This window comes from Pteronotus mesoamericanus, unplaced genomic scaffold, assembly GCF_021234165.1.
Source record: "Pteronotus mesoamericanus isolate MK-2021 breed Mesoamerican mustached bat unplaced genomic scaffold, CSHL_Meso_final contig_73, whole genome shotgun sequence".
NCBI classification, from domain to species: Eukaryota; Metazoa; Chordata; class Mammalia; order Chiroptera; family Mormoopidae; genus Pteronotus; species Pteronotus mesoamericanus.
Window position 1 is genome coordinate 24,075,239 of NW_026555245.1, and position 13,140 is coordinate 24,088,378.

The window sequence follows — 13,140 nt, forward strand, 5'->3', positions numbered from 1 at the left end:
GCAGACCTTCATTTCTAGTTGCTTCTAGAGATTCCTGCGTGTATTCTTAAGTTAGGAACGACATGTGTTATTTCCTTGCTTCCCAGATACACTCTCTTTCTGACTTGCAATTCTTCTTATCCTCTCAGTAGCTAGGAATGAAAAACTGCTGATTTTATCAAATCTATGTCCCCCAAGTCCATCCACCCTCTTTCCAGTCTCACGGGTACCACCTTCCTTCAGGACCTCATTCATGCTCATCCAAACCATGCCCAGACTTTCTTCCTTCCTCTAACGGTCTGTACTGCTGATAGAGTTGTTATCCTAAATGAGAGCTATGAAAACTTTAGGAGGATCTCAGGTGACTGCTACATAAAACCTAGACATCTTAGCATGGTTCTTAAGGTACTCCACAATTTTGTTTTAAACTTCCTTACCACATATAACATATTCCATCATAGTGAACTTCTTGTTATTACTCCACAAATACTCTATTCTTTCTCTTTAACCCTCTCACAAGTTCCACAACATTTAACTCCAGAAATACAACCAATCTTCAAGGCTCCACTTAAATACTGCCTTTAATGAAACTAACTCTCCTTAATTAGAAATAATCAATTATTCCACAAAATGTAGGTAAAAATAGTTTTAAAAATTCTAGGTAGCCCTTCATTCATTTTTTAATGGCATTCATCAAACTATAGCTCTGGTTGGTGTGGCTCAGTGGACTGAGTGTCTGCCTGTGAACCAAAGGGTTGCTGGTTCGATTCCCAGTTTAGGGCACATGCCTGGGTTGCGACCCAGGTCCCCAGTAGGAGGCATGTGAGGGACAACCACACATTGATGTTTCTCTCCCTTTCTTTCTCCTCTCTAAAAATAAATAAATAATATCTTTTAAAAAAACATTAAGAAAACTTAATTTTGTTGTTTTTTAAATCTGTGCACATGTTTTCTTTTCTTTAATGAAATTACATATTTCTGGGAGACAGGGATTTATATACTATTTGTGTTTGTATGCTAAAAGCAGCTAGCCCAGAACTTTGCACTTGGTGAATTCCCAACAAATCTTTGTTGAGTAAAATAAATTGTTCATCTTTTCAAATGGTTGACATTATCAAGGCACAGAAAAATATGCTCATTTTTTCCCATGATCAGTAAATATATTTAATTTTTTAATCTGCATTTTTCAAATTTTTGTTATGGGCATAAATTATAATTTTAAGTGCAACAAGCTCAGTAGTCAAGCTAGAGAACACATGCCCCACTACATGTTTGTAAACTCTTCTTCCTTCCCGTTTTCTTAAGAGACTAGGAAAGAGATTTGAGATTTTCTAATACATCAAAAAAGTTAACAACTCAGTATATTTAGGACCTTCTAAAAAGCAGATAAGAAGAAATATGTGCACATGGAAAGATTTACGCAAAGGACTTGACAAAGACACTAAATATCAAAGAAACATGATTCTTCATATAACTATAATTGTTTGTTTTGGGTCACACTTTCCTTTCTTCATTTTGCGGATCACACTCAAACTGTTTGGCAGAGGAAAGTAAGCAACACTCTCCAACTTAAAATTCTTTACCAAGATCCTTTGAGATAATAATCTTGGTGAGCCAAGATAGAAATCTAAGCAGAGGTCTCCCCAGAGCATAGATCAGGAACCAGAGATGAGAAAAGGGAAAGGGAAACAAAACCATAAAATGACACCAGCCTTGTGAAACATAGAATTTGTGCAGCGTGTGGGGGTAACAGAAGATCAAACCTTTGGTCATTCTGCACCCATCCTCTGATGTTCTTGATAAAAGGCAATGGATTGGGATAAAGCTCCCGTCTTTGGGGAGGGGACACATGTTCTCTACACAAATTATAAGGACTGTACCATTGCTAATATTTTACTAGCTGGAGATAAGTATCTTCTCTAAAATAAATGCTGGCCTGAAAACACATATGTAACATAAAGGCCATGCTGTTAGCTTTAAGAGCAATATTGAGAAAGATGAAGAAAAGAAAGGGACAATTCAGATAATATATTCGGAAAAAACCCTAATTATATAATTAATGAAACAGTGGGATGACATACAAGGGGAGGTGCAGACCCTTCATCAATGAGGATGCATTTTAGTAAAAACATTTGGGAGACATCAGACACCAGTCTCTGACAGTGGAACAATCTTCCGGGTGATCTGCTGGACTCTCTGATCTACGTCACTGGTTTGAATGTACTTTCTGAAACATCCTAGAGCTATATAAAGAAAATTACTTTCAGATATCTAAAAGTCACTTAAAAAAAGAAAAAGATGATTTCCAATATTCCATTAACTTCCATGTTTTGCCTTAAAACCTTCAACTAGAGCAGCAGTCCCCAACCTTTCCGGCACCACCTGTTTCAGGGAAGACCAGGGGCAGCGGAGTTGGGGGCGTGGCACCCAGGAGGCGGAGCTCAGGCAGCTTTGCTTGGGGCCTGGCTTCTCACAGGCTGCTGACCCTTAGCGGTCCGGTCCGAGGCCTAGCCGTTGGGGACCCCTGAACTAGAGAAAGCATTTCCAGGCATTAAAATTCCAGGAAGCCAGTCACTTCCTTTTCAAACAACATTGTGTGCACAAAGGTAAACGAGGCAGAAAGGCCACCTTCGTGCTCTGATTTTCCACAGGGGATTCCTTCAGGCACTTGAAGAGAAGCGCCACTCGCTGTACATGCTCACACCTGATGTGGAGAAATCTTTAATACATCTCAGGCCTCTTCTATAGGGAAGTGATGGGCTCAACTGAGTTGCCACGCCTTGTCAGTTTTAGGCCCTAATCTATTAGAAAGATACAGTTTAGAATACATATATTAAATGTTAATGTGAACTGCCACTTCAAAAGCCATCCCCCTTCCATCTACAATTTCTCTGCCTCTCTCTTTTTAACACTCAAAGCAACTGAAGCATAAAACGACATAAGAGCAAGATGAATTACATAAAAGAAGACAACTCATTATTTAGAGTACCTCAGGAATTCTCTGTTTTATTGAATTATTTTCTAACTTTCTTGGCTTTTCACTGATAAAGTCGCTGGTAAATTGCTATAATTAAAGAAGCTGGCTCTGCTTGCCTTTTCCTAGACAGAACTTCCTCAGAGAATTTGAAAAGAGAGCACTGTGGGCTCACTGGCAAGTTATAGTAGAATAAAATACAATCACCTTCTTTTAATATTTTCAAATACGTGCAAATATAATATGTGCAATTGCAGAGCTTGTTCCTATTGGAATCACCCAGGCTGATGTCTACCAGGTTTTACGCAACTATCTTTTTCTTTTCTGATTACAGCCATTTTAAAAGGATGAGGAAAGATATTGTGAGGACTGATGGCTGTCACCCTCCTATAAAACATGGGTGTCACATCAAAGGTCTCCTGGACCATGCTCTAACAATTTGGCACTTTATGTATTTGAAGTCCCACCTAAATTCCCTGTAATTAGAGGCATAGCCCTGTTTAGAATGAAAGTTCAATAAGATTAGCCAGCAGTGTTCACAAAGTAGGCAGCTGTTACAACATTAAGTTAATGACAGCGCAGGAGAAATAATTAGAATAAATATACCTATGTATCCCCAAATAACCATATTCTGGTGAAAATGTGTAAGAATGCTATAGGAAAGAGATGCCATCACAATTAACTTACAGACTCTGCGTGTTCCATCACTGCTAACACAAAGAAGACATATTCTTGACCACTTTGGAGTTGCTTGTTCGTAAATCCACCATAATGTTTGTCATCTCCCAGAGTGAACTCAGTGGGAAGGACATCAAAGTGAGCGGCTATATATGGCTTTAATTCAACTTCTCTCCCATAACGGATGCTTCTGCGTTTCCTAGATATCTCTTTGAGCAGCTTAAGGAAAAAAGTGGGAAACAGAGAAAGAAATGTAAACAATAACCCAACTTAATGGAAGTTTAATGGGAGAAGTTAATTCAGGGCTGGGAGCAACCCAAAGGCAATCTGTCTCACTTCATGCAGTGTATCAACATCACTAAAATCTCAGGTGTCTCTTGCAAATGCTTGTCTTGCTGTCAAGGTCAGAAACTGGACTGCTACTGCAAGGCCCAGGCTATAGATACAGGACAATGAGATCCTTCAGTGGTAGCTCATATCATTGTCCACTCTAATGAAATCCTCTCAAGGGCAAGAGGGCATTATAACTTCTCTAAAGAAAAAAGTCAGCTTGTCATGCAGGCTTTACTGTTATTTATTAAACCAGTAGTAAACTCAGACAAAGCCATCTAAACTTTCAAATATTACTAACTTTCTACAGAGGCTAGTGCCATTTCAGATTGTTTTTAGTAATGAGATAATATATACATTGCAATTTCCCTCAAATATGCAGGAATAAAACTTGATGACCAATTTTTAATTGACGATATTATATACTTTCATTCATTTAACAATTTCTAGCTTGACTCGGCTCCTTGATTAAGGTACTTATGAAAATTTTATGGCAAAATTACTGACTACTCTTGCTTTTTACATTGGAAATGATAATAGTAAAAACCAAACTAATGATATCTTCTTAGTAGAATGAGATCCTAGCATAATCGAGGCCAGCCTTCTGTGACAGTAACAGCTGCAGGTTGTACATATGACAAATGCCAAATCTTTACGTCAGGAACTTGATGCTAAACTATAGTCTCTTCTACACTGAGAACTGTAAATGTGCTCAGCTAAAAAACGTGAAAAAACAGTCTTTTGGTTATATAATCTGTGCCATGTTATTTTTGAATAACTATTCATTTATAACATTCTCAAGTTTTCTGTGAAATTTGAGTTCATTGATATAATCAGAATTATATGAAATATAAGCTATTTTATGAAAACCATAGTAGATTGAGTATAACGTGTTTAGTAAATGTGGACCATCTGACGATAAATGCAGGTAGGCTGATCAGTTATGCACGATTTGAGTTATAATAAATCCAGACCAGAAACTTAGTAATATCTTTCAATCCTATTGTCAAATTTAGGTTTACTAAAAATAATGATAATATCGATAATAGCTAATATTTTTTAAGCATTTACTAGGCACTGTTCTTAGGAGCCTGAACACATATTAGTTCACTTGCTACTGATAATAACCCTATAAAGTAGGCTATCCCCATTTTATAAATGAGGTAACTCAGGCATAATAGAAAGTGGCAATATATAGCTAGACTCAATTAACAAAATAAAATTACATGTAAGATTTTTAAACTATATTTTTGTTTACTTATTAGTTGCACAACATCAAGGAAACAAATGCAACAATTAAGGTAAACTGATTAAATTGTTTTCATTTGGTCTATATGTAGACATATATAAGTTTGTGTGTCTGCTTTCATTAACAGAGATGAGCATGTACTTAGATTTCCTTTTCCTGGGTTCTTTTTACATGTAATTTTTAAAAACTTCTGAGACCATATATTCACTGTAATGCTTGAAAAGTCATTACAAAGGTTATTGTTGATATGTAGTAATTAATGGCCCATTACTTGCAGGAAGACACATGCACTACAGATGAACTGAACAGCTTTTTGAAGTTGGTTAATCAGAAACATTTACCATTGGTTGTTTATGTGATGGTCTCACCTCTTCTACTTCACCCATCAAACCCTACACCTTGATTTTATTCATATTTCAGATGTAGGCAACTATCATAATCCATCTATATCACTGTCATCCCATGAATACCTTTGGCTAGGGTATCTCTAGAAAATTTAGAGGGGGTATGTTAAAAAAAAAATATATTTGAGTTTTTGGCGCTCCTTAAATCCAACGAGGCCATTCATTAAGGTCAAATCTGAAAAATCAACTCTGCCCTGTAGGTTGCTCTAATCTCCATAGGATGCTTCCTGTGTTATTCTTTAAATGAGACAAGTATGCTCAGATGACACTGAAGTCAGCCAGTCTGTTCAAGTTACAACCTCAAATGACCACATTATTTTACAGCAAGCTTTTGAAGTACAACACGATGAAAAGCTTGTAATATATTAGAAGACCTGCCCTGAATTAAGTATAACTAACATTTCAGGACTCATTCAGCCCTGAATCCATTTTGACTATCAATGCCTGCTCTGCCCTGCCTGACCTAGACAACAGGAGTTCCAGTCTATAAATTTATTATGGGGAAATTACCCCCAGACAAAGGATAAATGAGCTCAAAAAACAATACTGGGAGTGACTCTATTTAGAAAGCCTCTTTCCATTTTTTTATGAGCCTACATGTGAGGCATACATGTGGAAATCCCCTTAGGCCTCCATTCTAGTTGATGATTTGGTTTGAACAACTTGAATAATAGACCTAAAAAAAAATCACTTGGTCAAATACATTTAAGAAAGGAACATTGCTTTGTCAAACCTAGCAGTACCAACCTACTGATAAATTTACAACAATGATTTTATTAGCTGTGGTAGGAAAACAAAACAAAACATGAAAAACTGTCTGCAGGGATCGGAAAATGAATGAGTGAGCATAAAGTGGGGTCATAGCCTACTTTCATTTGTTCCCCTCTGCAATAGTTACAAGATATATTGGAGGTAATTCCAGATGATATAATTCCAGATGATATATCAAGGGCTTTGGTTTTTCATCAGAAATAATTTTCATTTTCCAGTCAATGCATATCTTATTTCTTCCACCATTAATTCTACAATGTGGTCTCAATTATATCAGTAAGAAAAGTGGGTAACAACCCATCCTGGCCCAAAAATTTTGAATTAATAAATGTTCTTTATCAAACTATTATACAGATTAATGCACCACAGCATGTGGGATGATTAAAATGACCCTTTGTTATGGGAATCAGCAGCACAGACCCAGAGAATTTAATTGCAAGAAAGTTCAATGTCATATAGCTCTATACTTTAATCCATTAGTATTTCTGTGCATTCTGGAGGTTAAAACCTGGCTGTAAAAGAGAACCAGCTTCCTATCACTTACCAGCAAATGGCTCCACTTATATGGGAATCTTATTATTTAAAAGTATTAGATGTCATTGTTGGCCAGATCTTAATTCCTTGAAAAATTTTTTTTTAAATAGGTAGAAAGATTCATAGATTCTACAAATTGCCTTTTCATTTTAAATCAAGTCCATCTGAATTTTGTAATTCAGGGGAAAACTGGTTAAAATAATAAAGAATATCTCAGGATTAACCGACTGCAACTAAAAGCACACCCTGTGTCAAATGTTTACAGAAGACTAGCTGATCATTTTGCATATTCAGATGAAGAATAAATACTCCTCTAACATCATAGAAAAGTGATTTTATTCCTTTACTATCAACAGCAAAAAATAAAATTTATAACATAAATTGCTTGACACCATTCCTCGAATGGCATCTCACTTTATACTCCTTCAGGGCTCATCTACTCACTGACCAGCGACACAAAAGCACAGTCCTAACCCTGCACTCATCTCCCTTTTTCAACTTCAGTTTCACTCAAATAAATGAAATGGACGATGATGAACCATACTTCTAGAGACAACATGTGTCTGCCAAAAGAAGCTACTAGACCTTATGTGTCAGATCACTGTCTCCTCAGTGCAGAGAGTATGAAATAAATATCACTTCCTCGTAATGCAGTTAGGGAATTTCTGCTTTCCCTTGCTTTGTTTTAGCTAATTTAGGGTAGGGAAAATACCTAGAAATAACAGGTTGAGCGATGATATAGAGCTGCTGTTGTAATTAATAGCAATAAATTAAAATTTCCCATTTCCCCAAAAGGGGGCCTTTTCATTTGCCTACTCAACTGATGTGAATCCAGCATCACGTTAAAATAGCAAAGTGTCTCCTGTACTTCAAAAGCTGAAGCCCAGTCATTAATCTGCTGTGGCCTTCTGGGCAATCTGGCTCAATACTTCTGATCACAGCTTTCTCATCTAACTAGAGGTATATAATAATTAGGTCTTGTTCTTCATACTATGTATTAACTTTCAAAAAAATAAAATGCTCTTTCTATAAAGAGAGTATAAATTAAAATGTACCTGTCACTGTGGTAAGGTTTTGGAAATTAAAATTATACTCATTTAGTATTTGCTTTATTTTTTGTACTGTGTATCTTTCTTAGGTCAAAATGCTGTTTCTTTTGTTTGCCCGTGCAGTTAAATACAATTTTGATTCTGAAACCCTACAGAGTATAGAATATGTCAACCATATGCTAATCAGCATAATCATGGAAGAACCTGGTCAAGAATGCATAGTGGGTTAAATGTTGAACTCTGCTGCAAAATGCAATTTACCATGTGTAACAGCTGCAGCTACCGCAGCATTAATGAAGTGGACTTTGGAATTCATAACACTGGTGATTAAGTCTTTGCTAACAATTCACTTCACCTCTCACACCTCTGCACCACGTTTTACAAAGGGCAAAGGGCAAAATATTAGAGCCAACAAAGATTAAGACAGGTTGTAAGCTTTATTGCAGCTTAATGTCTTTTAATTAAAGCAAAAGGCTCTTTGTTGTGATTCCTGGAGTTTAACACACCCAAAGCACTGAAGTATCTGAACAGCCAGCCGACCAGCCAGCCATGCAGAAGTCAGCACCTGGATTGGATGCTGAAAGGTCTCTTTTAAGAGGAGGAGGATGTTTAATAAATTAAATAACTAATAAAAGACAGCCAACGAAGACATAGTTACCTCATCTAATTCCATTTCATCTGGACTCTCCCATGGCTTGATAAATTTCCCACGAGATTTCTTCAAAGGCACAATTATTATGTAGTAACCTCTGTATAAGAATGTGTAGACAAAAATAACATTAGTTCAGAGAGAAAAGTGAAGGGATATATCCTTAAATCTTACACAGACCAGTGATTGAGACTGAAGGCAAATTATGGAGATGGAGTGACCTGCCCATCAATGACAAATAACCACCTGTTTGTTCAATTTTAAAAACAACATGGGTAGACATTTATGTGTGACTTCAATGAGCTTATATGGTAATATCATCATGGTTGACTGCTCTTTATTAGGGATCATAAACAGAGCGGGAACAGTTTGTTAGGACCCTGGTGCTGGACACATACAAGGCTGGTATATTGAAACCCACCAACACGAGCTGCTGGATTAAGTATTTCCTATGACAACAATTTATAACAAATTTTAAAAATGGAAATATAAAATTACTCTTAGCTCATACAATGCGTATGTTATGATAATGATAATGTTACTTATATATCCCTAAAATACCTCTGTTTTTATTTGGATAAAAAAGTAAAAGCTGAGAAGCTACTCAAATCTCACAATTATATGAAGATATAAAAAAGCTCCCCTTTCTTTCTACCCATCAAATCGTAAAACTTAAGGTAAGTGTAGAAGAAATTTGGAGACAATCACTATCTAAGGGCTTTCAAAATAGAGCTCAATGTAATATATCCATAGGAAGAGACGAGTTCTCCAACTGAGAATGGTTGACTAAAATTTAATTAATGTATAAAGTTACCTGTCTGCAAATCATATGGGTTATTTGTATAATTGTTTTGTAACTTCCATATAGTCTATACCCTGCTCTTGTACTCGTGGGTATGCTAATACCCACCTTTGGTAGCAATTATACAAGGCCTTTGCACATAAGTGCACAATAATGGCTAATATATTAATCACTTCCTACTTCACAGGTATTATAGTAAAGGTATAATTTCATTTTCCCCCCTCAAAAATCCTGTAAGAACAGATAACAAACAGACAAATCCAGAAAGATTAATTCCAGAAAGATTGCCTCAGTTAAAACAGGTATTAAAGGGATACAAACCTAAGTATATTTTAATCTTAGCAATAGACTGGCTCCTTTTTTTGTTGTTGTTCTTTTTTTCCCTCTGTATAACCAAGTACTTATTAAGTGCTCTATAAAGTTTGTAGCTATTTATTTTGAAAATAAACATGTACATACATGCACACATCCACACTCACAAACTTTCAGAAGAGAAGGCTGCCACACAGGGAAGGGGTGGCAAGGTGGGCACTAACATAGCATCAGAGACCAGCAGGACACACAGGAAGTCCTCTTCCTACTCATCTCAAAGCAAAACCTGTAATAAACTTAGCAAACGCTCTATGATAAAGAACTGTATCTGTAAACAGAGTTTAGAACTGTAATGTCCAGTGTGATAACCAGTAGCCTACTGTGGCCATGGAGAGCCTGAAATGTGGCTAGCCTAAACTGAGATTTGCTGTCAATACAAAAGACACTGGATTTCAAAGACTTAGTGTGGAAAATGAATGTAAAATATCTCAGTAAAAATTTTAATAGCAATCATATGTTAAAATGATGATATGCTGGGATAAATACAATGTTCTTAAAATTAACTTCACCTTTCTTTGACTTCTACTATAGTGGCTAGTACATTAAAAATTTTGCTGTGGCTCTCATTGTATTTGTTGGACATTATGACTCTAGAGTGTTCTTGCGAAGAATGTGGCATCTGGAGGTATATCTAGCCCAGAATTCAGGCTCTGCCACTACTGTGCTATGTGGTCTTGGGCTGATCATTTAACATCCCCGAATCTCAGCTGTATATTCTGAAAGATGAAAGTAAGAAATACCAGACTGCTATTTGGGGAAAATAAAGCAAATTAACACAAAGCACTTAGCACAGGGTATGCATATAGCACTGAACGAATGCCACCTGCTACTGGCTAGTTCTGACCATCAAGGAGAGAGAGATGCCTCTCAACTACCTTACTCAGCAGGACACAGAGAAGTTCCCTGCGACGGAGCTTAAAGAACTCGACAAACTCATTTTCCCTCCCTAATCAAGAATTCAAGTCAAACCAGATGCCTACACGAGACTCCTCTCTTCATGGTGCTCTGAGCAACTGATCAAGACTCACAGGATCACACCACTTAACCATTCATTTTCTTTCCTACGAATGATCGTGATGGTCGAGGAGCATGAGGAGAATAAACGGTTGAAGTGTACGAGAGGTGCTAGTACTTTTAATTTTATAATTCAGAGTAAGCCTCCTCCTCTCCCTGTCCTCCCACCACCTGAAGAGTTTGCCAAACAAGTCCATCATGTTAAATGAGCATGGCGAAGAATGACAGGAATGCAACTGAGCGTGCAAAATAGCACTGCAGATGTACTTGATAAACACACTTGTCAGGGAACCTCTTGCTTCTCCCACCAATTGCACAAAGTCAGGACAGGTTCTCTTTGCCTAAAGTAATGATAATGCACCTGTCACAGAGCTCCCATTGTCCTCATTTACAATCTTGCAAATCAAGGTTAAGTTGATGAATCTTATTAACTTTTCTTTCTGCTTTCATACCTGAGGTTACCATTCTTGTACATGAAAAAAGAGTCCGTTCTTTCTTCTGCAGCACTCTCCAAGAAACCACATTACTTGCAGCTGGGAAAAAAATTAGAGAGTCTCCCCCTGAGCAATTAATTGTGTGGTTGGATATGATCTCCACTGATCTCTAAAGGGTTCATCTAGAACAGTCACAGTGGAGCCTGCTTCAAAGCCGCTCTCGTCCACTGAAAGAAATGGGGTGCTGGGAGTTTGGAACTCCATGTGTTAGAATGTCTTGCCTGGGTCTAAACTCATACATTTCAACTGTGTTCCCTGAAACTATGACTTTGTAAACATCTGTGTGGTTGCCTTTCCTGAAACCTACTTTTCCTCCACGGATACTGCTTCCCTCTCAGTCTCGCGTGGTGCTGGTTTATTCCCATGAACCTCAGAGTTAGGGTTTGGGGTTTCTTTTGTAGGACTGGCCCATGAACCACCAGGACTCTGAGATCCTTGAATTCTGCCTTTCCAAAGTCAACAACCTCCACTCTACCACAGCCGAAATCCGCCATTGTCTTTCTCTGCGCCTGAAGCCAAGGAGCTGAACACAGGCTAAGAAATAATACACAGGGCAGAATGATGTCATACATTCACGATCGGCAAACTCAAGTACGCCTTCAAAACTGCCTGCCAATCGACCACAACTTCTTTGGCTACCTAGTCCTTCCGTTTCACATACTAACATTTTCAAACTTTCTCCCCTGGCCTCATACCTTGAACCTCCTAACCTCCCCACCTAGAAGATGGCCTTATCACTTACACAGAGAGAAAATGAAAACATTCAGACAAGAATTCCCTTAACTCCTATGTAGCAATCTATTGGGTTGGCTGTAAAGTCCATTTAGTTTTTTCCATAAAATAAAATACATATTTTTCATTTTCACCAATAACTTTATTGACTTGGATAATTGGAGTATGTCAGCTGTCCCCTGCTATTGGCTTCTAGTGGGCAGAGGCCAGGGGTGCTGCTACACGTCTTCCAGTGTGTAAGGCAGCCCCACAGCAACGAATTATTTAGCTAAAATGTCAACAGTACCAGGAAACTTCACAAACCACTTCTGACATGTTTGATCATTCACAGTACCTTCTCCATATACTGCACAAATCTTTTTTGTGCATGTTAGTTGTACTTTTACCTTTCTTGAAATAATAAAGCATAATATGCCAAAATGTTGTGCATTGTCTTCCATCTTCAATAATAAAATGGCTGCACAAAAACTCACCAATTCTGATGTTTTCAAATGCCCACGGAATAATAGCTCCTCACAATACAATCTAACAAAATTGTTTCTAATGAAGTTAAAGAAAATGAAGCACCACTAGAGCCACTGCATGGAAAAAAGAAACGAAGTTTTTGGGCAGCCCAATACAAGCCTACCTAGGTGTGTACACAACCATCATCTTTCCTTGTGGAGCAGTGGAAGAGCTGGCTCTATTGGTTCCATCATTTCACTCTCGGGAAGATTACCATACACCATACCCCTCCTCTCTCATAATCTCAGCTTCTTTCTCCACCTTGGATCCTCCACCTTGGCTCTCAACCTTACATAAGTATCTGCCATTAAAAAAAGTACAGCAAACCACATCCCACTCCAGTCATCACTCTCTTTCCTACCCCTCAGTGCCCAAATCCTGAGAAAAGCCGTGTGCTCTTGCCGTTCTCCATTTCTTCACCTTCCTGGCTGACTATGCTCTGGCTCCTGCCCCATCAGCCCACCGCACTGCCCTCCCCACAGTGCTCAGTGACCTCAGGAATGTTACGCCAAAATGAGAGTTTTTGACCCTCTTCTTTCTTGATCTGTTAGCAGAATCTGACTGAGGGGTAAGAACCCCTCAGTCTTTTTTCTCTGTATCCAACT

The 13,140-nt window shown here is 37.8% G+C and overlaps 1 protein-coding gene across 16 annotated transcripts in view; it reads right to left on the reverse strand.

Moving 5' to 3' along the window:
* PTPRD (protein tyrosine phosphatase receptor type D) overlaps positions 1–13,140 on the reverse strand; it is a 512,308-nt gene that overhangs the window by 141,405 nt on the left and 357,763 nt on the right. For all 16 annotated transcript variants that reach the window (XM_054583148.1, XM_054583147.1, XM_054583146.1 and 13 more), the window contains 2 exons: positions 8,627–8,717; positions 3,641–3,850 (listed from right to left, as the gene is read on the reverse strand). In XM_054583148.1, coding sequence (XP_054439123.1) covers positions 3,641–3,850; positions 8,627–8,717 — 301 coding nt within the window. The remainder of the gene's footprint in view (positions 1–3,640; positions 3,851–8,626; positions 8,718–13,140) is intronic.